This window comes from Pseudorca crassidens, chromosome 10, assembly GCF_039906515.1.
Source record: "Pseudorca crassidens isolate mPseCra1 chromosome 10, mPseCra1.hap1, whole genome shotgun sequence".
NCBI classification, from domain to species: domain Eukaryota; kingdom Metazoa; phylum Chordata; class Mammalia; order Artiodactyla; family Delphinidae; genus Pseudorca; species Pseudorca crassidens.
Genome location: NC_090305.1, coordinates 103,826,077 through 103,850,461, shown reverse-complemented (window position 1 = coordinate 103,850,461; position 24,385 = coordinate 103,826,077). Strand labels below are relative to the sequence as shown.

Here is a 24,385-nt window from a genome sequence, read left to right as displayed (position 1 = left end):
ACCTTGGAGACAAAGGTGCTCAACGAGCCTCAGTTTCCCCACTTCGCCCTGGTTTGGGAACTCACAGGCCCTGGGCTCCCTGAGCCTCCTGCTGGGCAAGCTGACAGGTGAGATGGGAGGCACGCCAATAGGCAAACCCGTTTCAGAGATGTGAAAACTGAGGCTCAGAAAGGCTGCACAGCATGCCCAAGGTCACACGGTGAGCAACAGTGGAGCCCAGATTAGAAGGAAGGCTTTAAAGCTCAGGCTCCATCCACTCCCTACCAAAGCATGGGAGACAGATTCAGGGGAACCTGAGGAATGTATGAGTGATGGCCACAGGCAAAACAAGCAGGCACCTCAAGAGGCAGGAGGTGATGAAGAGCATGGTTCAGGCCCAGAGGGCCCCGCACTGGCTGGATGACCCCAGGCCCATTGCTCCCATCACTCTGAGCCTTGTCTCCTCTGTCTCCACTGCCCCAGGTACCCTCCCACCTCCACGGGGTGAGCAACAATTCAGTGAGGTTGGGCCTCACAAAGCTTGGCACAGAGGCTGAGGGATCTCTCTTCCTAAATGGGCTGGACGGCGCCCAGGTGTGGGGTGAGGCTCACGGTCTAGCTGCTTCTTGATCTTCAGGGTGACGGTCTCACCGGCCACCTGCAAGAGGTGGATGGCCTCACTCAGTGGCCGGCCCTTGAGGCTAACACTGTTGATGGCCAGGATACGGTCCCCAACGTGGATAGCGCCAGTCCTGGAGAGGGGGCACAGGGTAGAGGATGGGAGTTAGGGCCTTGAAGTGGGGGTCTGCCCTGGGGGAACTCAGGAACCCCAAAGCACAAGCCTGGCTGACCCCAGTTAAACCCACCCTGGGTGGGGGGGAAAGCAAGTGTGATTGTATTAACAGAAGTATGAAGTCTAGCATCTGGGAGGGGATTTTCCTGCTCAAGTGTAAAAGTTAGGTTCTGGAACCAGTGTCCAGCATGAGTTTTGAGGATGGTTTGAATGCCACATACTAGCTGACAACTACTATGTGGTCTTAGGCCAGTTCTTTAACTTCCCTGAGTCTCAGTTCTTTCATCTGTAAAGTAAGGGTGATAATACGTATTTTATCAAATTATAATTGAAGGATGGATGGGTGGAATGAATTCACGTTTCCCTCCAGCTGAAATCCATGTGTAGCCTTTCCCTCTCCTTGGGTCTGTTTCCCCACCTAGAGAATAAGCCTAAGCCCCAGGGTCCAGCTGACTTCAGAGAGGGCTATGGGCGGGGGGATGAAAAGGCCAAGCAGTAGCAGTGGACTAGCCCAATGGTTTTCTACCTGGATACTATTAGAATTACCTAAGGAGCTTTTTAAAAAGTGCAGATGCCTGGCCCCTCCCCCTGACCAATGAAATCGTAACTCTGGGAGCAGGGCCAGGGAAGATAATTCTGAGAAGCAGCCAGGGCTGAGGGTGGGGAAGGGTGGTTGCAGCAGGTGCTGAGAATGCACCTGACCTGGGTGGGGGAGAAGGAAGCAGTGGACTGGAGTGGGGGGTCTTAAACTCTAAATGTAGATTTTGCCCCCAGGTGGGAGCTCACGGAGGGTCAAGCCCCTCCACGCCCAGCATTGCCCAGCAAGCTCCCTGAGGGCCTAGGGGAGTGACTGAGTCAGAATATGGTGGATTTGGGGGGAAGGCCAGAGCTGTGCCATCCAGTACGATGGCCACCAGCCACATGTGGCTATTGGGCTTCTGAATTGTGGCTGGCCTGAACGGAGACATGCTGGACGTGTAAAATACACACCAGATTCTGAAGACATAATATGAAAGAAGAATGTAAAATACTTTGTTAATTATTTTTATATTGATTACATGTTGAAATAAGTACATATTTAAGATCTAAAAAATTTCTTTTTACTTTTCTAATGTGGCTGCTAAAAAGTTTATAAATAAATTTGTGGCTCACATTATACTTCAGTTAGACAGCGCTGACCTGGATCGGCCAGGCAAAGGCAGACAGGTTGTCTACTGTGCCCTGTAGGGCTGGCGCACAGTAGGTACTCAGAAAATGCCAGAGTGGATGAAGACATTTGAGGTCAGAACCGGTCCCACTGGCCTCTGCAGTCTGCTGGACACCCAGCAGGGGGCGATCCAGGAGCACAGACGCCAACAGGTTGACGCCTCAGCCCCAGAATCCCTCCCATCCTCCTGCACCACCCCACCATGGTTTCGCCCCTTGTGCTGTGTCCTCCTCCAAGGGGCCATTCTGCCTGCCAGGCTGGGCGAGGCTTCCCTTTTACAGAAAGCTCTTCTCAGTGCCTGGAGCTCACTGCAAAGCTGTCCAGAGAAAGGCTGTCTCACCCACACTGGGGTTGCCTCCCTGTGACCCTCGTGGGGACCAGTTCCACTTCTGGGCCCAGATCCACCTGCTTCCCCCTCCAAACTGGACAGCCTGGACACCCCTCTTCTCACATCTCTCCCTTCTGCCACAATTTCAGGGAAACTTTGTAGGGGAGAGGATAGCAGGGACCCCTGCCCCAATGCCTCGAGAGGTGCCAGGCTGCGCTGGGACCCAGGTACCAGGGACATGGCCCCTGTACTATGAAGGCACATAGCAGGTGCTCCAGAAAGACTCACATGCTGACTTTCCAGAAATGGGGTGATCTCCAGGTTTGGGGGAGCAGAGGGATGAGCATACATTTATCCAGCAGTTACCTGAAGTCAGGAGGTCTGCCAGGGGCTGGCCCGCATCTGAGGAACTGAGGCGCAGAGAGGGATGGGACAGGCCCCAGGTCACCCAGGCCATCGATGTTGGAACAAAGGTAAGATCCAGTTTGGCTGATCCCAAAGCCCAGCTCCTGCCCCATGGGGTCCCTGGGCTCACCTGTGTGTCCCCACAGAGCCCCGGCTCACCTCTCAGCCAAGCCACGCTTGGTGAGTCCTGAGATGACAATGGGATCGAAAGGCTCCTCTGTGCCTGAGATGGTGATGCCCAGGGGGCCCCCGTAGCGTTTCAACTCCACCGTGTAGCTGATGGCACCTGTGGTCTCCTGTTCATCTGCAGGGGGGGTAAGCATCAGGGCTGGGGGACACCCATCAGGGGTAGGCCGTAGGAATGGGCACTCCCAGAGCCCCACCAAGCTTTAATGCACTTACACTCATCATACTCATCCATTAATTCACCCACTCCCTCAGACATTAATTCACTGATTTACGCAGCCACTAATACACCGATTCCCTAGGCCACTAATACACCCATTCCCTCAGCCGTTAGTTCAACCATTCTCTCAGATTTAATTCAGCCATTCCCTCAGCCATTAATTCACCTATATCCCTCTGCCAGTAATACACCCATTGCCTGAGCTATTAGTTCACCCATTCCATTATGCCAATAATACACCCATTCCGTCACCCATTAATTCATTCATTTCCTAAGCCACTAACAAATCCATTCCCTCAGCCAATAGTTCACTCTTTCCTTCATGCCATTAATACACCCATTCCCTTAGCCTTAATACACACATTTTCTCAGCCATTACTTCACCTATTTCTTCACCATTAAGCCTCCATTTCCTCTTACATTAAATCACTGATTCCCTCATCCAACAATATGTGTTGGATACCCACATTCCCTCAGCCATTAATATACCCATTCCCTCATGCCATGAATACACCCATTCCCTTAGCCATTAATTCACCCATTCCCTCAGCCAATAATTCACCCATTTTATTAGCCATTAATACACCCATTCCCTCAGGCATTAATTTACCCATTCCCTCATCCAGTAATTGACCCATTCCCGCATGCCATTAATACATGCACTCCCTCAGCCATTAAATCACCTAATCCCTCAGCTATTAACACACTCATTCCCTCATGCCATTGATTCACTCATTCACTCACCTATTAATACACACATTTCCACATCCATTACTTCACACACTCTCTCCCATTAATTCACCTATTTCCTCAGCCATTAATACACCCAATTCCTCATACTGTTAATTCACCCATTTCCCTCAGCTCTAATACACATACTGCATAGCCATTAATTCACCCCTTCCCTCAGCCATTAATTCATCCATTCCTACAGGCATCAATACACCCATTCCATCAGGCCATTAATACAACCATTCCCTCGGCAACTAATACACCTGTTCCCTAAGCCATTAATTCACCCATTCCCTCAATCATTAGTTCACCCATTCACTCATGGTAGTACCGCATCCAATCCCAAAGGCACTGTCATACCCATTACCACAGCCATTAATTCACCCATTCCTTCATGGATTTAATACACCAATTCCCTCAGCCATTAATTCATCCATTCCCTCAGTTATTGATTCTCCATTCTCTCAGCCGTCAATTCACCCATTCCATCACCCATTAATTCCCCCATTCCCCCAGCCATTAATTTACTCATTTCGTCAGCCATTAATTCACCCATCAACCAGGCATAATACACTAATTCCCTCATGGCATTAATACACCCATTCCCTCAGCGGATTAGTTCACACATTCATTCATGCCATTAATAGTCCCATTCCCTCAGTCATAGTTCATCCATTCCCTCAGCCATTCATTCAGTCATTCACTCTGCAATTAATTCACCTCTTCCCTCAGCCACTAATTCCCTCAGCCATTAATACAACTCCCTCACGACATTAACACCCATTCCCTCACCAATTAGTTGACCCATTCATTCATTCATGCCATTAACAGACCATTCCCTCTGCCATTAACATACCCATTCCCTCAGCCGTAATTAATCCACTCCATTATTTCACCAGTTACTTCAGCCATTAATTCACCCATTTAATCAGGCATTAATTCACCTACTCCTGCAGCCATTAACACACCCATTCCCTTTTCCTTTAATATATCCATTCCCTCATGCCGTTAATACATCCATTTCCTCATGCCATTAATTCACACCTCTCCTAGCCATTAATTCACCTCTTCCCTCAGCCATTAATTCACCCATTCCCCAGCCATTAATTCACCCATTCCCTCAGTCATTAATACACACATTGCCTCATGCCATCATTTCACCCATTCCCTCGGCCTTTATTCAGCCATTCCCCCAGCCAACAATTCACCTATTTCCTCAGCCATTAATTCACCATTCCCTCAGCCTTTAGTTCACCCTTTCCTTCATGCCATTAATACACCCATTCACTCAGCATTTTTAATTCATCGATTCCCTCAGCTATTAATTCACTCATTCCCTCAGCCAGTATTTCAAACATTCTGTCAGCCATTATTTCAGGCTTTCCCTCAGCCATTAAGTCACATTCCCTCAGCCACTAAAACACCCATTCTCTCAATGATTTTTTTCCAAAGCACTTTACTTCTATTAAACTCACATAACTCTCATAACAACTTTAGATACAGGTGTTATTTTAACCTTCATTTTGCAGATGAAGAAACTGAAACACTGAGGTAAGTTGTTCACAGTGACAACTTAGTAAATGGTGCAGTTACAAGCAATCTGGCTCTAGATTCTGTGCTCTGAAATAGAAGACTCTTGCCTTTCTAGAATATATGTAATCTGGGAGCTCTTACATTAGGTGAAAATGTCAAGTTATGTCATTATTGGGGTAAAATTGAGTTTTTTTGTTTTTAAAGTTTCTAAGGATCAGATTTATCAAAGCTGCATTGAATATCTACTGATATCCATTGTTCCTGCTCTTACAGAGACAAAAAAGCAACTGTCCCCTGGGATACAGAGCCAGGAACAGCAGTGAGAAGACACCTAACCAAACAAACACAAATCAGCAGAGTAACACAAGAAAACTGCTGGGTCCAGCCCTGCCTAACAGCCTCATTAGTGCCCCTACCTAAATATGTCTTATTTTCACTAATAACTTAGAAAATATCTGGTCAGACAGAATGGCTTGCCTTTCAGAGCAGTAAATAGGTATATCTACCAATTACATATACTGGGAGAAACAAGAACATTTCCAAACACATCACTTTTGAAAATCTCAACAGTAATATTCCCTTGTCAAATAGAAATAATCTAATATTCACTTCTATTTTTTTTCATGGAAAGGCACTTTTTAAAAATTTATTTAATTTATTTTTGGCTGCATTGGGTCTTCACTGCTGCGTGTGGGCTTTTTCTAGTTGTGGTGAGCGGGGGCTACTCTTTGTTGCAGTGCACGGGCTTCTCACTGCAGCGGCTTCTCTTGTTGCAGACCACAGACTCTAGGCGTGTGGGCTACAGTAGTTGTGGCACGCAGACTCAGTAGTTGTGGCTCGTGGGCTCTAGAGCTCAGGCTCAGTAGTTGTGGCACACAGGCTTAGTTGCTCTGCAGCATGTGGGATCTTCCCGGACCAGGGCTCGAACCCGTGTCCCCTGAATTGGCAGGCGGATTCTTAGCCACTGTGCCACCAGGGAAGCCGGGAAAGGCACTTTATTTTAAATATAGCAGTGTGTACATGTCAATCCCAAACTCCCAATCTATCCCTTCCTGCCCACCATCCCCCTTGGTAACCATAATTTCGTTCTCTTAAGTCTGTCAGTCCATTTCTGTTTTGTAAATAAGTTTATTTGTATCTTTTTTTGTATTCTGCATATAAGCAATATCATATGATATTTGTTTTTCTCTGCCTGACTTACTTCACTTAGTATAATACTCTCCAGGTCCATCCATGTTGCTGCAAGTGGCTTTATGTCATTCTTTTTAATAGCTGAGAAATATTCCATTGTATATATGTACATCTTCTTTAACCATTCTTCTGCTGATGGACATTTAGGTTGCTTCCATGTCTTGGCTATTGTAAACAGTGCTACAGTGAACACTGGGGTGTATGTATCCTTTCGAACCATGTTTTTCACTGGATGTATGCCAAAGAGTGGAATTGCTGGATCAGATGGTAGCTCTATTTTTAGGGTTTTTTTTTTTTTTTTTTTTTTTGGCGGTACGCGGGCCTCTCACTGTTGTGGCCTCTCCCGTTGCGGAGCACAGGCTCCGGACGCGCAGGCTCAGTGGCCATGGCTCACAGGCCTAGCCGCTCCGCGGCATGTGGGATCTTCCCTGACCGGGGCGCGAACCCATATCCCCTACATCGTCAGGCGTACTCTCAACCACTGCGCCACCAGGGAAGCCCTATTTTTAGTTTTTTTAAGGAACCTCCATACTGTTCTCCATAGTGGCTGCACCAATTTACATTCCCACCAACAGTGTAGCAGTGTTCCCTTTTCTCCACACCCTCTCCACCATTTACTGTTTGCAGATATTTTGGTGATGGCCATTCTGACTGGTCTGAGGTGATACCTCATTGTAGTTTTGATTTGCATTTCTCTAATAATTAGCGACCTCGAGCATCTTTTCATGTGCCTGTTGGCCATCTGTATGTCTTCTTTGGAGAAATGTCTCTTTAGGTCTTCCGCCCATTTTTTGATTGGGTTGCTTGTTTTTTTGATATTGAGCTACATGAGCTGTTTGTAAATTTTAGAGATTAATCCTTTGTCAGTCGCATCGTTAGCAAATATTTTCTCCCATTCTCTGGGTTGTCTTTTTGTTCTGTTTATGGTTTCCTTTGCTGTGCAAAAGCTTTTCAGTTTAAGTAGTCCCATTTGTTTTTGTTTTTACTTCCATTACTCTGGGAGATGGATCGAAAAAGATATTGCTGCAATTTATGTCAGAGTGTTCCACCTATGTTTTCCTCGAAGAGTTTTATGGTATCTGGTCTTACATTTAGGTCTTTAATCCATTTTGAGTTAGTCTTGTGTGTGGTGTTAAAGAATGTTCTAATTCCATTTTTGCACATGTAGCAGTCCAGTGTTTCCAGCACCATTTATTGAAGAGATTGTCTTTCCTCCATTTTATAGTCTTGCCTCTTTTGTTGTAGATAATTGACCATAGGTGCGTGGGTTTATTTCTGAGCTTTTTAACCTGTTCCCTAAACGATTAATTCACCTATTCCCTCAGCCATTAATACACCAAGTTCCTCATCCCAATACATCCATTGCCTCAGCCATTAGTTCACCCATTCTCTCGTGCCATTAATGAACCATTCCCTAATGGGTCACCAATTCCCCCATGCTATTAATGATTCCCTAAGCCATCAATTCATCTATTCCCTCAGCCATTAATACACCCATTAATTCACCCCTTCCCTCAGCCATTAATTCACTCATTCCCACAGCCACCAATATACCCATTTCCCCAGCCATTAATGATTCCATTTACTCCACCACTAAAACACCATTACCTCAGCCATTAATTCAGCCATTCCGCCAGCCATTAATTCAGCCATTCCCTCAGCCATTAACTCACCTATTCCCTCAGCCATTAACTCACCTATTCCCTCATGAAATTGTTATATCCAGCTGTCAGCCATTAGTTCACCCATTCATTCATGCCATTAATAGACCCATTCCCTCTGCCATTAATGCACCCATTCCCTTAGGCATTAATTCACCCATTCCCTCAGCCATATTTAAAACATTGGCTCAGGCATTAATATAGCCATTCCCTCTTCCTTTAATATATCCATTAGCTCATGCCATTAATACATCCATTTCCTCATGCCATTAATTCACCCATTATTACACACATTCCCTCAGCCATTAATTCACCCATGTCACCAACATTGAGTCACTATATCCCTAAGCCATTAATTCACCCATTCCCTTAGTCATTAATTCACCTATTCCGTCAGCCATTGGTTAACCTTTCCTTTGTTATTAAAACACCCGTTCCCTCAGCCATTAATTCAGCCATTCCAACAGCCATTGATTCACCTTTTCCCTAAGCTACTGATTGAGCCATTCCCTCAGTCATTATTTCAAACATTCCCTCAGGCATTAATTCAGCCATTCCCTCAAGTATTAACACACCTATTCCCTCAGTCATTAGTTCACCCATTCATTCAGGAAATTAAACCCATTCCCTCAGCCATAGTTCACCCATTCCCTTTGCCATTAGTTCACCCATTCCCTTAGCCATGAAAAACCCATCCCCTCAGCCATGAAAAACCCATTCCCTCAGCCATAGTTCACCCATTCCCTTTGCCATTAGTTCACCCATTCCCTTAGCCATGAAAAACCCATCCCCTCAGCCATGAAAAACCCATTCCCTCAGCCATAGTTCATCCATTCCCTTTGCCATTAGTTCACCCATTCCCTTAGCCAGGTAAACCCATCCCCTCAGCCATTAATACACCCATTCCTTCATCCATTAGTTCACCCTTTCCTTCATGGCATTAATACACCCACATCGTCAACCTTTAATTCATCCAGTCAGGCATTAATTCACCCATTCCTTCAGCCATTATGCCATTAATTCACCCATTCCGTCAGCCATTAATTCACCCATTCCCTCATGACATTGATACACCTATTGCTCGGCCATCGTTCATTTATTCCCTCAAAAACTAATGCATGCATTTCCTCAGCCATTAATTCACCCATTGCCTCAGCCGTTAAACCGCACATTCCCTCAGCCCTTAATACACCCATTCCATCTGAATTTAAATCACCAATTCCTTTAGCTATCATTATACTCATTCCCTCAGCCACTGATTCTCCCTTCCCTTTAACCATTACTCAACCATTCCCTCAGCCTTTGAAACACCAGTTCCCACAACTGTTAATACACATATCCCCTCCAACCATTAATTTACCCATTCCCTCAGATATTAATTCAGACACTCCCAGAAGCCAATAATTCAGCCAGTCCTGAATCCATTAATTCAGCCATTCCCACAGCCACTAATCCACTTATACCCTCAATCAGTAATTCACCTATACCCTCAGCTATTTTTCCACCGATTTCTCATGCCTAATACACACATCCCCTCATGATTATTTCACACATTCTCTCAGCCATTAATACACCCTTTCCTTCATCCATTAATATACCCATTCCCTCATGCCGTTAATACACTCATTCCCTCAGTCATTAATTCATCTATTCCTCAGCCATTACACATTTCCTCATGCCATTAATTCGCCAGTCCTCTCAGCCATTAATTCACCCATTCCCTCAGCCACTAATACACCTATTCCCTCAGCAATTCCCCCATTCCATCAGCCATTGATACACCCATTCCTTCATCAATTAATACACCTATCCCTCATGCCATTAATACACCCATACCCTCAGGCATTAAATCGTCTATTCCCTCAGTCATTAATACACACATTTCCTCATGCCATTAATTTACCTATTCCCTCAGCCCTATACACACATTCCCTCACCCTTTAATTCACTCATTCCCTCTCCATTAATTCATCCATTCCATCACACATTAATATACCCATTGCCTCATGCCATTAATACACCCATCCTCTCAGCCATTAATTCACCCTTTCCCTTAGCCATTAATTCAGCCAGTCCCTCAGCCATTGATTCACTCTTTCCCTGCATCATTAACTCACCTATTACCTCAGCCATTAATACACTCATTCCCTTAGCCATTAATTCACCTATTCCATCAGCCATTAATACACCAATTCCCTCAGGCCTAATAAACCCATTCCTTTAGTGATTAGTTCACCCATTCCCTCATGACATTAATACTCCCATTCCCTCATGTCATTAATAAACCCAATCCTTAAGCCATTTGTTCACCATTCCCTCAATCATTAATTCACAGATTCCCTGAGCCATTAGTTTATCCATTGCCTCAGCCCTTACTACACACATTCCTTCACCATTAATTCATCCATTCCCTCACCTACAAATACACCCATTTCTTCAGGCCATTAATTTACCCATTTCTTCAGCCATAATACCCACATTCCCTTAGCCTTTAATTCATCCATTCAGTCCTTATTTCACTCATTCCCTCAGCCATTAATTCACCCATTCCCTAAGCCACTAATTCACCCATTCCATAAGTCATTAATTTACCCATTTTCGGCTGTTATTCAACTATTTCCTCAGCCACTTATTCAACCATTCCTTCAGACTTTGATACACCAGTACCTTCAGGCATTAATACACACAATGCCCACATCCATTAATTCACTCTTACCCTCAGCCATTAATTGTGGTATTCTCTCAGCCATTTATTCAGCCAACGCTTAAGCCATTAATTCACCCATTCCCTCAGTCATTAACTCACCTATTCCCTCAGTCATTAATACACTCATTCCCTCAGCCATTACTTCACACATTCCCTCAGCCATGAATTCACCCATTCTCTCAGCCATTAATATACCCATTTCCTCATGTCATTAATTCACACAAGCTGTCAATCCTAATACAAACTTTTCGTCAGCTATTAATACATCCATTCTCCCAGCCATTAGTTCTCCCATTCTCTCAGCCATCAATACACCATTTCCTGAAGTCATTAATTCACCCATTACTTCTGCCATTAATTCACCCATTCTTTCTGCCATTAGTTTACTTATTGTCCAAACCACTAATGCACCCAGTTCCTCAGGCATTAATTCATCTATTCCCTCAGCCATTAGTTCACCCATTCTGACAGCCATATTCACCCATTTCCTAAGGCATTAGTTCACCCATCCCTTAACCACTAATACACCAATTTTTCAGCCACTATGCAGCCATTCTCTCAGCCATTTATTCACCCATTCCCTCAGCCATCAATTCATCCATTCCCTAAGCGATTAATACATTCATTTCCTCAGCCATTACTTCACACATCCCCTCAGTCATGAAATCACTCATTTCTCAGCCATTAATATACCCATTTCCTCATGCCATTAATTCATGCAATCCATCAGTCCTAATGCCTTTTCGTCAGCTATTAATACATACAATCTCTCAGCCATTAGTTTACCCGGTTCTCTCAGCCACCAATATACCATTTGAGGAAGTCATTAATTCACCCATTACCCCTGACATTAATTCACACATTCTTTCTGCCATTAGTTCACTCACTGTCTAAGCCACTAATGCACCTAGTTCCTCAGGGATTGATTCACCCATTCTCTCAGCCATTAGTGCACCCATTCTGACAGCCATATTCACCCATTTCCTGACATTAGTTCACCCATTCCCTCAACCACTAATATACCAATTTTTCAGCCACTATTGCAACCGTTCTCTCAGTCACTTATTCACCCATTCCCTCAGTCATTAATTCAGCCAATCCCTCTGCCATTATTACACCCATTCCCTCAGTCATTAATACACCAATACTTTTATGCCTCATATACCTACCCATTCGGTCACTGATTAGTTCACCCATATCCTCAGCTATTAATTCAGCTAATCCCTCAGCCATTAATACACCCATTCCGTCTGCATTTACATCACCAATTCCTTCAGCTGTTAATTCACTCATTCCATCAGCCACTGATTCTCCCTTCCCTTTAACCATTACTCAACCACTCCCTCAGCCTTTGAAACACCAGTTCCCACAACCACTAATACACACATCCTCCATCCCTTAATTTACCCATTCCCTCAGACATTAATTCAGACATTCCCTCAGCCAATAATTTATCCAATCCCGAATTCATTAATTCAGCCATTCTCTCAGCCATTAATTCACTTAGAACCTCAGCCATTTTTACACCAATTTCCTTATGCCTAATACACCCATCCCCTCAGGAATTGATTCACACATTCTCTCAACCATTGATACACCCATTTCTTCATCCATTAATATACCCATCCCCTCATACCATTAATACAGCAATTCCCTCTGTCATTAATGCATCTATTGCCTCGGCCATTAATACACACATTTCCTCATGCCCTAATTCACCACTCCTCTCAGCCATTAATTCACCCATTCCTTAGTCATTAATACACCTATTCCCTCAGTGATTTGTTCACCCATTCCCTCATTAATAGTCATTAGCTCGGCCATTAATTCACCCATTTCCTCAGCCATTAATACACCCATTTCTGCATGCTATTAATTTACCCATTCCCTCAGCCCTATACACACATTCCCTCTGCCTTTAATTCACCCTTTCCCGTAGACATTAATTCAGCCCACCCCTCAGCCATTAATTCACCCATTACCTGAGTCATTAAATCACCTATTCCTTTAGGCATTAATACATATATCCCATCCATTATTTTACTCATTCTCTCAGACATTAATTTACTCGTTCCTTCAGACATTAATTCAGACATTCCCTCAGCCAATAATTCAGCCATACTCATCACCATTAAGTAAGCCATTTTCTCTTCCATTATTTCACCCATTCTTTCAGCCACTAATACACTTATTCTGCAGCTATTCATTTATCCATTCCTTCAGCCATTAATTCACTAATTCTGTTAGGAGTAGTTCACCCACTCCCTCAGCCAAAATTCACCCATTCCCTCAGCCTTTAGTTCATCCATTTCCTCAGCCATTAATTCTCCCATACCCTCAGGCAATAATTCACCCATTAACTCAACTATTAATTCACTTTATCCCTCAGCCATTAATACACCTATTGCCTTACCTATAATACACCCATTCCTTCAGTCATTATTCATCAATTCCCTCAGCCGTAAATACACCCATTTCCTCATGGAATTAATTAACAAATACCCTCAGCCCTAATACCAACTTTCTATCAGGCTATTTTTAAAAACTAATTAATTAATTAGTTTTATTTTTGGCTGCTTTGTGTCTTTGTTGCTGCACACAGGCTTTCTGTAGTTGCGGCGAGTGGGGGCCACTCTTCGCTGTGGTGAGTGGGCTTCTCATCGCCGTGGTTCCTCTTGTTGGGGAGCTCGGGCTCCAGGCGCACGGGCCTCAGTAGGTGTGGCGCTTAGGCCTCAGTGGTTGTGGCGTTTGGGCTCTAGAGTGCAGGCTCAGCAGCTGTGGTGCACGGGCATCGTAGCTCCGCGGCATGTGGGATCTTCCCGGACCAGGGCTCGAACCCACGTGTCCCACACTGGCAGGCGGATTCTTAACCACTGCGCCACCAGCGAAGTCCTAATTCACCCATTCTTTCTGCCGTTAGTTCAGTCATTCTCTAAGCCACTAATGCACCCAGTCCTTCTGGCATTAATTCACCTATTACCTCAGCCATTAGTTCACCCAGTCCATCAGCCACATTCACACACTTCCTAAAAAATTAGTTCACCCATCCCCTCAAATTGTAATACACCCATTTTCTAGGCGACTAGTGCACCCATTCTCTCAATTGTTAATTCACCCATTCTGTCACCCACTAATTCAGCCAATGTCTGAGACATTCTCTCGGCCATTAATTATACTATTTCTTCAGCCTTTCCCCCATTCTCTCAGCCATTAATACACCCATCCCTTCAGCGATTAGTTCACTCATTAGCTCAGCCATTATTTTACCCCAACCTAATGCCGTGAGTTCACCCATTCCTTCAGTTATTATTTCAACCATTCCTTCAGCCATTCTTTCAGCCATTAATTCAGCCAATCCCTCGGCATTATTTCGGTCATTCACAAAGCATTTGATATACCAATTCCCTCAACCATTAATACCACACTCCCCCATCCATTACTTATCCATTTCCTTAGCCATTAATTCAGGCAATCCCTCAGCCATTAATTCACCCATTCCATCAGCCAATAATACACCAATTCTTTCTTTCCTAATACACCCATTCCCTCAGCAATTACTTCACCCAACCTCAGCCATTACTTCAGCCATTCCCCCCAGCCTTCAATACACCAATTCCCTCAACCATTAAAACACACATTATTTCATCTGTTAATTCACCCATCCCTCAGCCATGAATTCAGGCAATCCCTTAGCTTTTCATTCACCCTTCCCTTCAGCCATGAATTCACCAAGTCTCTTTCCGCCATTAATTCACCTATACCTTCAGCCATTTATACACCAATTCCCACAGGTCTAATACATCCATCCCCTCAGCGATTAGTTCACCCATTCCTTCAGCCATTAACACATCCATTCCCTCATGCCATTACTTCATCTGTTAATTCAGCGATTATTTCACCCTTTGCCTCAGCTATTATTCAATCATTCCCTCAGCCATTAATACACCCATTCCATCCACATTTAAATCACCAATTCCTTCAGCTGTCATTACACTCATTGCCTCAGCCAGATTGCCCCTTTCCTTTAGCCATTACTCAACCATTCCCTCAGCCTTTGAAACACCAGTTACCGCAACCATTAATACACACATCCTCCCATCCATTAATTTACCCATTTCCTCAGTCATAACTCACCTATTCCCTCAGGCATTATTTCACCCATTCCCTCAGTCATTTATACACCAATACTTTTAAGCCTAATATACCCATTCAGTCACTGATTAGTTCACCCATATCCTCAGCCAGTAATTCAGCTAATCCCTCAGTCATTAATACACCCATTCCATCTGCATTTAAATCACCAATCCCTTCAGTTGTCAAGTCACTCATTCCCTTAGCCACTGATTCTCCCTTCCCTTTAGCCAGTATTCAACCATTCCCTCAGCCTTTGAAACACCTGTTCCCGCAATCATTAATACACACATCCCCAACATCCATTAATTTACCCATTCCCTCAGCCATTATTTCACCCATTCCCTCAGCCATTAATACACCCATTTCCTCATGCCATTAATTCATGCAATCCTTCAGTCCTAATACAACCTTTCTGTCATCTATCAATACTTCCATTCTCTCAGCCATTAGTTCACCATTCTCTCCATTATTACTTCACAGATTCCCTCAGACATTAGTTTATGGATACCCTCAGTGTTTAAAACACGCATTCCCCCAGCCATTAATTCATCCATATCCTCAGCTATTAATACACCCATTACCCCAGGGACTAATATACCCACTTCCTCAGTCATTATTTCTCCCTTTCCCTCAGCCATAGTTCACCTATTCCCTCAGCCATTAAGTCATCCAACCTCTTCACCATAAATTCACCTACTATCTCAGCTATTCCCTGAGCCATTAAAACACCCTTTCCCTCAGCCATGATTCCCCCATTTCTCAGCCATTAATATACCCATTTCATGCCATTAATTCACACAATCTGTCAGCCCTAATACAAATTTTCTGTCAGCTATTAATACATCCATCCACTCAGCCATTAGTTCACCCGTTCTCTCAGCCACCAATACACCATTTCTGGAAGTCATTAATTCACCCATTCTTTCCGTCATTAGTTTACTCATTGTCCAAGGCATTAATGCAACCAGATCCTTAGGCATTAATTCAGACATTCCCTCAGCCCATAATTCAGCCAATCCTGAAATCATTAATCCAGTCATTCCCTCAGCCATTAATTCACTTATACCCTCAACCATTAATTCATCTATACCCTCAGCCATTTTTACACCAATTTCTCATGCCTAATACACCCCTCCCCTCACCGATGAGTTCACACATTCTATCAGCCATTGATACACCCTTTCCTTCATCCATTAATATACCCATTCCCACATGCCATTAATACACCCATTCCCTCAGTCGTTAATTCATCTATTGTCTCAGCCATTAATATACACATTTCCTCATGCCCTAATTCATCCCTCCTCTCAGCCATTAATTCACCCATTCCCACAGCCATTATATATCCATTCCCTCACGACAATAATACACCCATTCCTTCAACCATTAGTTTACCCCTTCCCTCATCCATTAGTACACCCATTCTCTCAGGCATTAATTCACCCACTCCCTCAGTCATTAATACACACATTGCCTCCTGCCATCCTTTCACCCATTCCCTCAACCATTAATACACCCTTGCACTCAGACGTTAATTCACCCATTCCTTAGCCACTAATACACCTATTCCCTCAGCAATTTGTTCTTCCATTCCCTCATGCCATTAATAGAGTCATTAGCTTGGCCATTAGTTTACCCATTTCCTATGTCATTATTTCACTCATTCCCTCAGCCACTAATTCACCCATTCCCTCAGCCAATAATTCACCCATTCCTTTAGTTGTTACTCAGTTATTCCCTCAGTCATTCCTTCAGCCTTGGATACACCAATTCCATCAGCCATTAACACACAACCCCCACATCCATTTATTCGCCCATTCCTGCATCCATTAATTCACTCTTTCCATCAGCCATTAATTCTGGTATTCTCTCAGACATTAAATCAGCCAATCTCTCAGCCATTAATTTGCCCATTCCCTCAGTCATTAACTCACCTATTCCCTCAGCCATTAATACACTCATTCCCTCAGCCATTACTTCACACATTCCCTCAGCCATTAATATACCCATTTCCTCATGTCATTAATTCACACAAGCCATCAGTCCTAATACAAACTTTTTGTCAGCTATTAATACATCCATTCTCTCAGCCATTAGTTCTCCCATTCTCTCAGCCATCAATACACCATTTCCTGAAGTCATTAATTCACCCATTACTTCTGCCATTAATTCACCCATTCTTTCTGCCATTAGTTTACTTATTGTCCAAACCACTAATGCACCCAGTTCCTCAGGCATTAATTCATCTATTCCCTCAGCCATTAGTTCACCCATTCTGACGGCCACATTCACCCATTTCCTAAGACATTAGTTCACCCATCCCTCAACCACTAATACACCAATTTTTCAGCCACTAATGCAACCATTCTCTCAGCCATTTATTCACCCATTCCCTAAGCCATCAATTCATCCATTCCCTCAGCCATTAATACACCATTCCCTCGTGATAATGATACACCCAACACTCAGCCATTGTTTATTTATTTCCTAAAAAAATAATACATGCCTTCACACAGCCATAAATTCACACGTTGCCTCAGCCATTAATTTATCTATTCCCACAGGCATTAAAACAGCCATTTCCTATTGCCGTTAATTCACCCATTCTCGAGTCCCTCCCATCAGGAAGGTTGCACGAGCTTCTTAGATAGCCTCATCCACCAGAGGGCAGACAGGAGAAGCAAGAAGAACTACAATTCTGCAGCGTGTGGAACGAAAACCACATTCACAGAAAGATAGACATAAGGAAAAGGCAGAGGACTTTGTACCAGATGAAGGAACAAGATAAAACCCGCAGAAAAACAACTAAATGAAGTGGAGATAGGCAACCTTCCAGGAAAAGAATTCAGAATGATGATAGTGAAGATGATCCAGGACCTCAGAAAAGGAATGGAGCAAAGATTCAGAAGATGCAAGAAATGTTTAACAAAGACCTAGAAGAATTAAAGAACAAACACCTAGAAGAATTAAAGAACAAACAAACAGAGATGAACAATACAATAACTGAAATGAAAAATACACTAGAAGGAATCAATAGCAGAATAACTGAGGCAGAACGGATAAGTGACCTGGAAGACAGAATGGTGAAATTCACTGCTGTGGAACAGAATAAAGAAAAAAGAATGAAAAGAAATGAAGACAGCCTAAGAGACTTCCGGGACAACATTAAACGCAACAACGTTCGCATTATAAGTGTCCCAGAAGGAGAAGAGAGAGAGAAAGGACCCGAGAAAACATTTGAAGAGATTATAGTTGAAAACTTCCCTAACATGGGAAAGGAAATAGCCACCCAAGTCCAGGAAATGCAGAGAATCCCAGGCAGGATAAACCCAAGGAGAAACATGCTGAGACACATAGTAATCAAATTGACAAAAATTAAAGACAAAGAAAAATTATTGAAAGAAACAAGGGAAAAATGACAAATAACATACAAGGGAACTCCCATAAGGTTAACAGCTGATTTCTCAGCAGAAACTCTAGAAGCCAGAAGGGAGTGGCATGATATATTTAAAGTGATGAAAGGGAAGAACCTACAACCAAGATTACTCTACCTGGCAAGGATTTCATTCAGATTCGATGGAGAAATCAAAAGTTTTACAGACAAGAAAAGCTAAGAGAATTCAGCACCATCAAACCACCTCTACAACAAATGCTAAAGGAACTTCTCTAAGTGGGAAACACAAGATAAGAAAAGGACCTACAAAAACAAACCCATAACAATTAAGAAAATGGTAATAGGAACATACATATCAATAATTACCTTAAACGTGAATGGATTAAATGCTCCAACCAAAAGACAAAGACTCGCTGAATGGATACAAAAACAAGACCCATATATATGCTGTCTACAAGAGACCCACTTCAGACCTAGGGACACATACAGACTGAAAGTGAGGGGATGGAAAAAGATACTCCATGCAAATGGAAGGCAAAAGAAAGCTGGAGTAGCAATACTCATTATCAGATAAAATAGACTTTAAAATAAAGAATGTTACAAGAGACAAGGAAAGACACTACATAATGATCAAGGGATCAATCCAAGAAGAAGATATAACAATTATAAATATATATGCACCCAACACAGGAGCACCTCAATACATAAGGCAACTGTTAACAGTTATAAAAGAGGAACGACAGTAACACAATAATAGTGGGGGACATTAACACCTCTCTTACACGAACGGACAGATCATCCAGACAAAAAATTAATAGGAAACACAAGCTTTAAATGACACAATAGACCAGATACATTTAACTGATATTTATAGAACATTCCATTCAAAAACAGCAGATTACACTTTCTTCTCAAGTGCACACAGAACATTCTCCAGGATAGATCACATCCTGGATCACAAATCAAACCTCAGTAAATTTAAGAAAATTGAAATCATATCAAGCATCTTTTCTGACCACAATGCTATGAGATTAGAAATCAATTACAGGGGAAAAAAGGTAAAAAACACAAACACAAGGAGGCTAAACAATACATTACTAAATAACCAAGAGATCACTGAAGAAATCAAAAAGGAAATCAAAAAATACCTAGAGACAAATTACAACGAAAACATGACAATCCAAAACCTATGGGATGCAGCAAAAGCAGTTCTAAGAGGGACGTTTAGAGCGATACAAGCCTACCTCAAGAAACAAGAAAAATCTCAAATAAACAATCTAACCTTACACCTAAAGGAACTAGAGAAAGAACAACAAACAAAACCCAAAGTTAGCAGAAGGAAAGAAATCATAAAGATCAGAGCAGAAATAAATGAAATAAAAACAAAGAAAACAATAGCAAAAATCAATAAAACTAAAAGCTGGTTCTTTGAGAAGATAAACAAGATTGATAAACCATTAGCCAGACTCATCAAGAAAAAGAGGGAGAGGACTCATATCAATAAAAATAGAAAAGAAAAAGGAGAAGTTACAACAGACACTGCAGAAATACAAAGCATCCTAAGAGACTACTACAAGCAACTCTATGCCAATAAAATGGACAACCTGGAAGAAACGGACAAATTCTTAGAAAGGTATAACCTTCCAAGACTGAATCAGGAAGAAATAGAAAATATGAACAGACCAATCACAAGTTATGAAATTGAAACTGTGATTAAAAATCTTCCAACAAACAGAAGTCTAGGACCAGATGGCTTCACAGGTGAATTCTATCAAACATTTAGAGAAGAGCTAACACCCATCCTTCTCAAACTGTTCCAAAAAAGTGCAGAGGAAGGAACATTCCCAAACTCATTCCACAAGGCCACCATCACTCTGATACCAAAATCAGACAAAGGTACTGCAAAAAAGGAAAATTACAAACCAATATCACTAATGGATATAGATGCAAAAATCCTCAACAAAATACTAGCAAACAGAATCCAACAACACATTAAAAGGATCATACACCATGATCAAGTGGGATTTATCCCAGGGATGCAAGGATTCTTCAATATACACAAATCAATCAATGTGATACACCTTATTAACAAATTGAAGAATAAAATCCATATGATCATCTCAATACATGCAGAAAAAGTTTTGACAAAATTCAACACCCGTTTATGATAAAAACTCTCCAGAAACTGGGCATAGAAAGGCCATATACGACATAATAAAGGCCATATATGACAAACCCATAGCAAACATCATTCTCAATGGTGAAAAACTGAAAGCATTTCCTCTAAGATCAGGAATAAGACAAGGATGTCCATTCTCACCACTATTATTCAACATAGTTTTGGAAGTCCTAGCCACGGCAATCAGAGAAGAAAAAGAAATAAAAGGAATACAAAGTGGAAAAGAAGAAGTAAAACTGTCACTGTTTTCAGATGACATGACATGATACTATACACAGAGAATCCTAAAGATGCCACCAGAAAACTACTAGAGCTAATCAATGAATTTGGTAAAGTTGCAGGATACAAAGTTAATGCACAGAAATCTCTTGCATTGCTATACACTAACAACGAAAGATCAGAAAGAGAAATTAAGGAAACAATCCCATTCACCACTGCAACAAAAAGAATAAAATACCTAGGCATAAACCTACCTAAGGAGGTAAAAGACCTGTTCTCAGAAAACTATAAGATACTGATGAAAGAAATCAAAGATGACACAAACAGATGGAGAGATATACCATGTTCTTGGATTGGAAGAATCAATATTATGGAAATGACTATACTACCCAAAGCAATCTACAGATTCAGTGCAACCCCTATCAAATTACCAACCTCATTTTTCACAGAAGAAGAACAAAAAATTTTACAACTTGTATGGAAACAAAAAAGACCCTGAATACCCAAAGCAATCTTGCGAAAGAAAAATGGAGCTGGAGGAATCAGGCTCCCTGACTTCAGACTATACTATAAAGCTACAGTAATCAAGACAATACGGTACAGGCACAAAAACAGAAATATAGATCAATGGAACAGGATAGAAAGCCCAGAGATAAACCCACACACCTAGGGTCAGCTAATCTATGACAAAGGAGGCAAGGATATACAATGGAGAAAAGACAGTCTCTTCAATAAGTGGTGCTGGGAAAACTGGACAGCTCCATATAAAAGAATGAAATTAGAACACTCCCTAACACCATACACAAAAATAAACTCAAAATGGATTCGAGACCTAAATGTAAGACCGGACACTATAAAACTCTTAGAGGAAAACATAGGAAGAACACTCTTTGACATAGATCACAGCAAGATCTTTTTTTTCCCCCAGTTTTAGCTGCTTTAATTGTTTAAACTCATTGTTTGGCATTCTTCCATGTTTTTTTTTTTAACATCTTTATTGGAGTATAATTGCTTTACAATAGTGTGTTAGTTTCTGCTTTATAACAAAGTGAATCAGTTATACATATACATATGTTCCCATATCTCTTCCCTCTTGTGTCTCCCTCCCTCCCACCCTCCCTACCCCACCCCTCTAGGTGGTCACAAAGCACCGAGCTGATCTCCCTGTGCTATGCGGCTGCTTCCCACTAGCGATCTATTTTACGTTTGGTAGTGTATATATGTCCATGCCTCTCTCTCACTTTATCACAGCTTACCCTTCCCCCTCCCCATATCCTCAAGTCCATTCTCTAGTAGGTCTGTGTCTTTATTCCTGTCTTACCTCTAGGTTCTTCATGACATTTTTTCCCCCTTAGATTCCATATATATGTGTTAGCATACGGTATTTGTCTTTCTCTTTCTGACTTACTTCACTCTGTATGACAGATTCTAGGTCCATCCACCTCACTACAAATAACTCAATTTCGTTTCTTTTTATGGCTGAGTAATATTCCATTGTATATATGTGCCACATCTTCTTTATCCATTCATCCGATGATGGACACTTAGGTTGTTTCCATCTCTTGGCTATTGTAAATAGAGCTGCAATGAACATTGGGATGCATATGTCTTTTTGAATTATGGTTTTCTCAGGGTATATGCCCAGTAGTGGGATTGCTGGGTCATATGGTAGCTCTATTTGTAGTTTTTTAAGGAACCTCCATACTGTTCTCCATAGTGGCTGTACCAATTCACATTCCCACCAGCAGTGCAAGAGGGTTCCCTTTTCTCCAACCCTCTCCAGCATTTATTGTTTCTAGAGTTTTTGATGATGGCCATTCTGACTGGTGTGAGATGATACCTCATTATAGTTTTGATTTGCATTTCTCTAATGATTAATGATGTTGAGCATTCTTTCATGTGTTTGTTGGCCATCTGTATATCTTCTTTGGAGAAATGTCTATTTAGTTCTTCTGCCCATTTTTGGATTGGGTTGTTTGTTTTTTTGATACTGAGCTGCATGAGCTCCTTGTAAATTTTGGAGATTAGTCCTTTGTCAGTTTCTTCATTTGCAAATATTTTCTCCCATTCTGAGGGTTGTCTTTTGGTCTTGTTTATGGTTTCCTTTGCTGTGCAAAAGCTTTGAAGTTTCATTAGGTCCCATTTGTTTATTTTTGTTTTTATTTCCATTTCTCTAGAAGGTGAGTCAACAAAGGATCTTGCTGTGATTTATGTCATAGAGTGTTCTGCCTATGTTTTCCTCTAAGAGTTTGATAGTTTCTGGCCTTACATTTAGGTCTTTAATCCATTTTGAGCTTATTTTTGTGTATGGTATTAGGGAGTGCTCTAATCTCATACTTTTACATGTACCTGTCCAGTTTTCCCAGCACCACTTATTGAAGAGGCTGTCCTTTCTCCACTGTACATTCCTGCCTCCTTTATCAAAGATAAGGTAACCATATGTGCATGGGTTTATCTCTGGGCTCTCTATCCTGTTCCATTGATCTATATTTCTGTTTTTGTGCCAGTACCATACCGTCTTGATTACTGTAGCTTTGTAGTATAGTCTGAAGTCAGGAAGCCTGATTCCTCCAGCTCCGTTTTTCGTTCTCGAGATCAGCAAGAACTTTTTTGATCCACCTCCTAGAGTAATGGAAATAGAAACAAAAATAAACAAATGGGACCTAATGAAACTTAAAAGCTTTTGCACAGCAAAGGAAACCATAAACAAGACCAAAAGACAACCCTCAGAACAGGAGAAAATATTTGCAAACGAATCAACAAAGGATTAATCTCCAAAATATATAAACAGCTCATGCAGCTCAATATTAGAAAAACAAACAACCCAATCCAAAAATGGGCCAGAAATCCTAACCAGACATTTGTCCAAAGAAGACATACAGATGGCCAAGAAGCACATGAAAAGCTGCTCAGCCTCACTAATTATTAGAGAAATGCAAATCAAAACTACAATGAGGTATCACCTCACACCAGTTAGAATAGGCATCATCAGAAAATCTACAAACAACAAATGCTGGAGAGGGTGTGGAGAAAAGGGAACCCTCTTGCACTGTTGGTGGGAATGTAAATTGATACAGCCACTATGGAGAACAGTATGGAGGTTCCTTAAAAAACTAAAAATAGAATTACCTTATGACCCAGCAAACCCACTACTGGGCATATACCCAGAGAAAACCATAATTCAAAAACACACATGCATCCCAATGTTCACTGCAGCTCTATTTACAACAGCCAGGTCATGGAAGCAACATAAATGCCCATCGATATTTAGGATATTTAGACGAATGGATAAGGAAGATGTGGCACATATACACAATGGGATATTACTCAGCCATAAAACGGAACGAAACTGGGTCATTTGTAGAGATGTGGGTGGATCTAGAGACTGTCATACAGAGTGAAGTAAGTCAGAAAGAGAAAAACAAATATCGTATATTAACTCATATATGTGGAACCTAGAAAAATGGTACAGATGAACCGGTTTGCAAGGCAGAAATACAGACACAGATGTAGGGAA

General features: G+C 42.1%; 1 protein-coding gene across 8 annotated transcripts in view; it reads right to left on the bottom strand.

The window, feature by feature from the left end:
• Positions 1 to 24,385, bottom strand: part of GRIP2 (glutamate receptor interacting protein 2) — a 156,764-nt gene that overhangs the window by 19,110 nt on the left and 113,269 nt on the right. For all 8 annotated transcript variants that reach the window (XM_067755585.1, XM_067755587.1, XM_067755591.1 and 5 more), the window contains 2 exons: positions 2,872 to 3,016; positions 592 to 731 (listed from right to left, as the gene is read on the bottom strand). In XM_067755585.1, the coding sequence (XP_067611686.1) occupies positions 592 to 731; positions 2,872 to 3,016 (285 nt within the window). The remainder of the gene's footprint in view (positions 1 to 591; positions 732 to 2,871; positions 3,017 to 24,385) is intronic.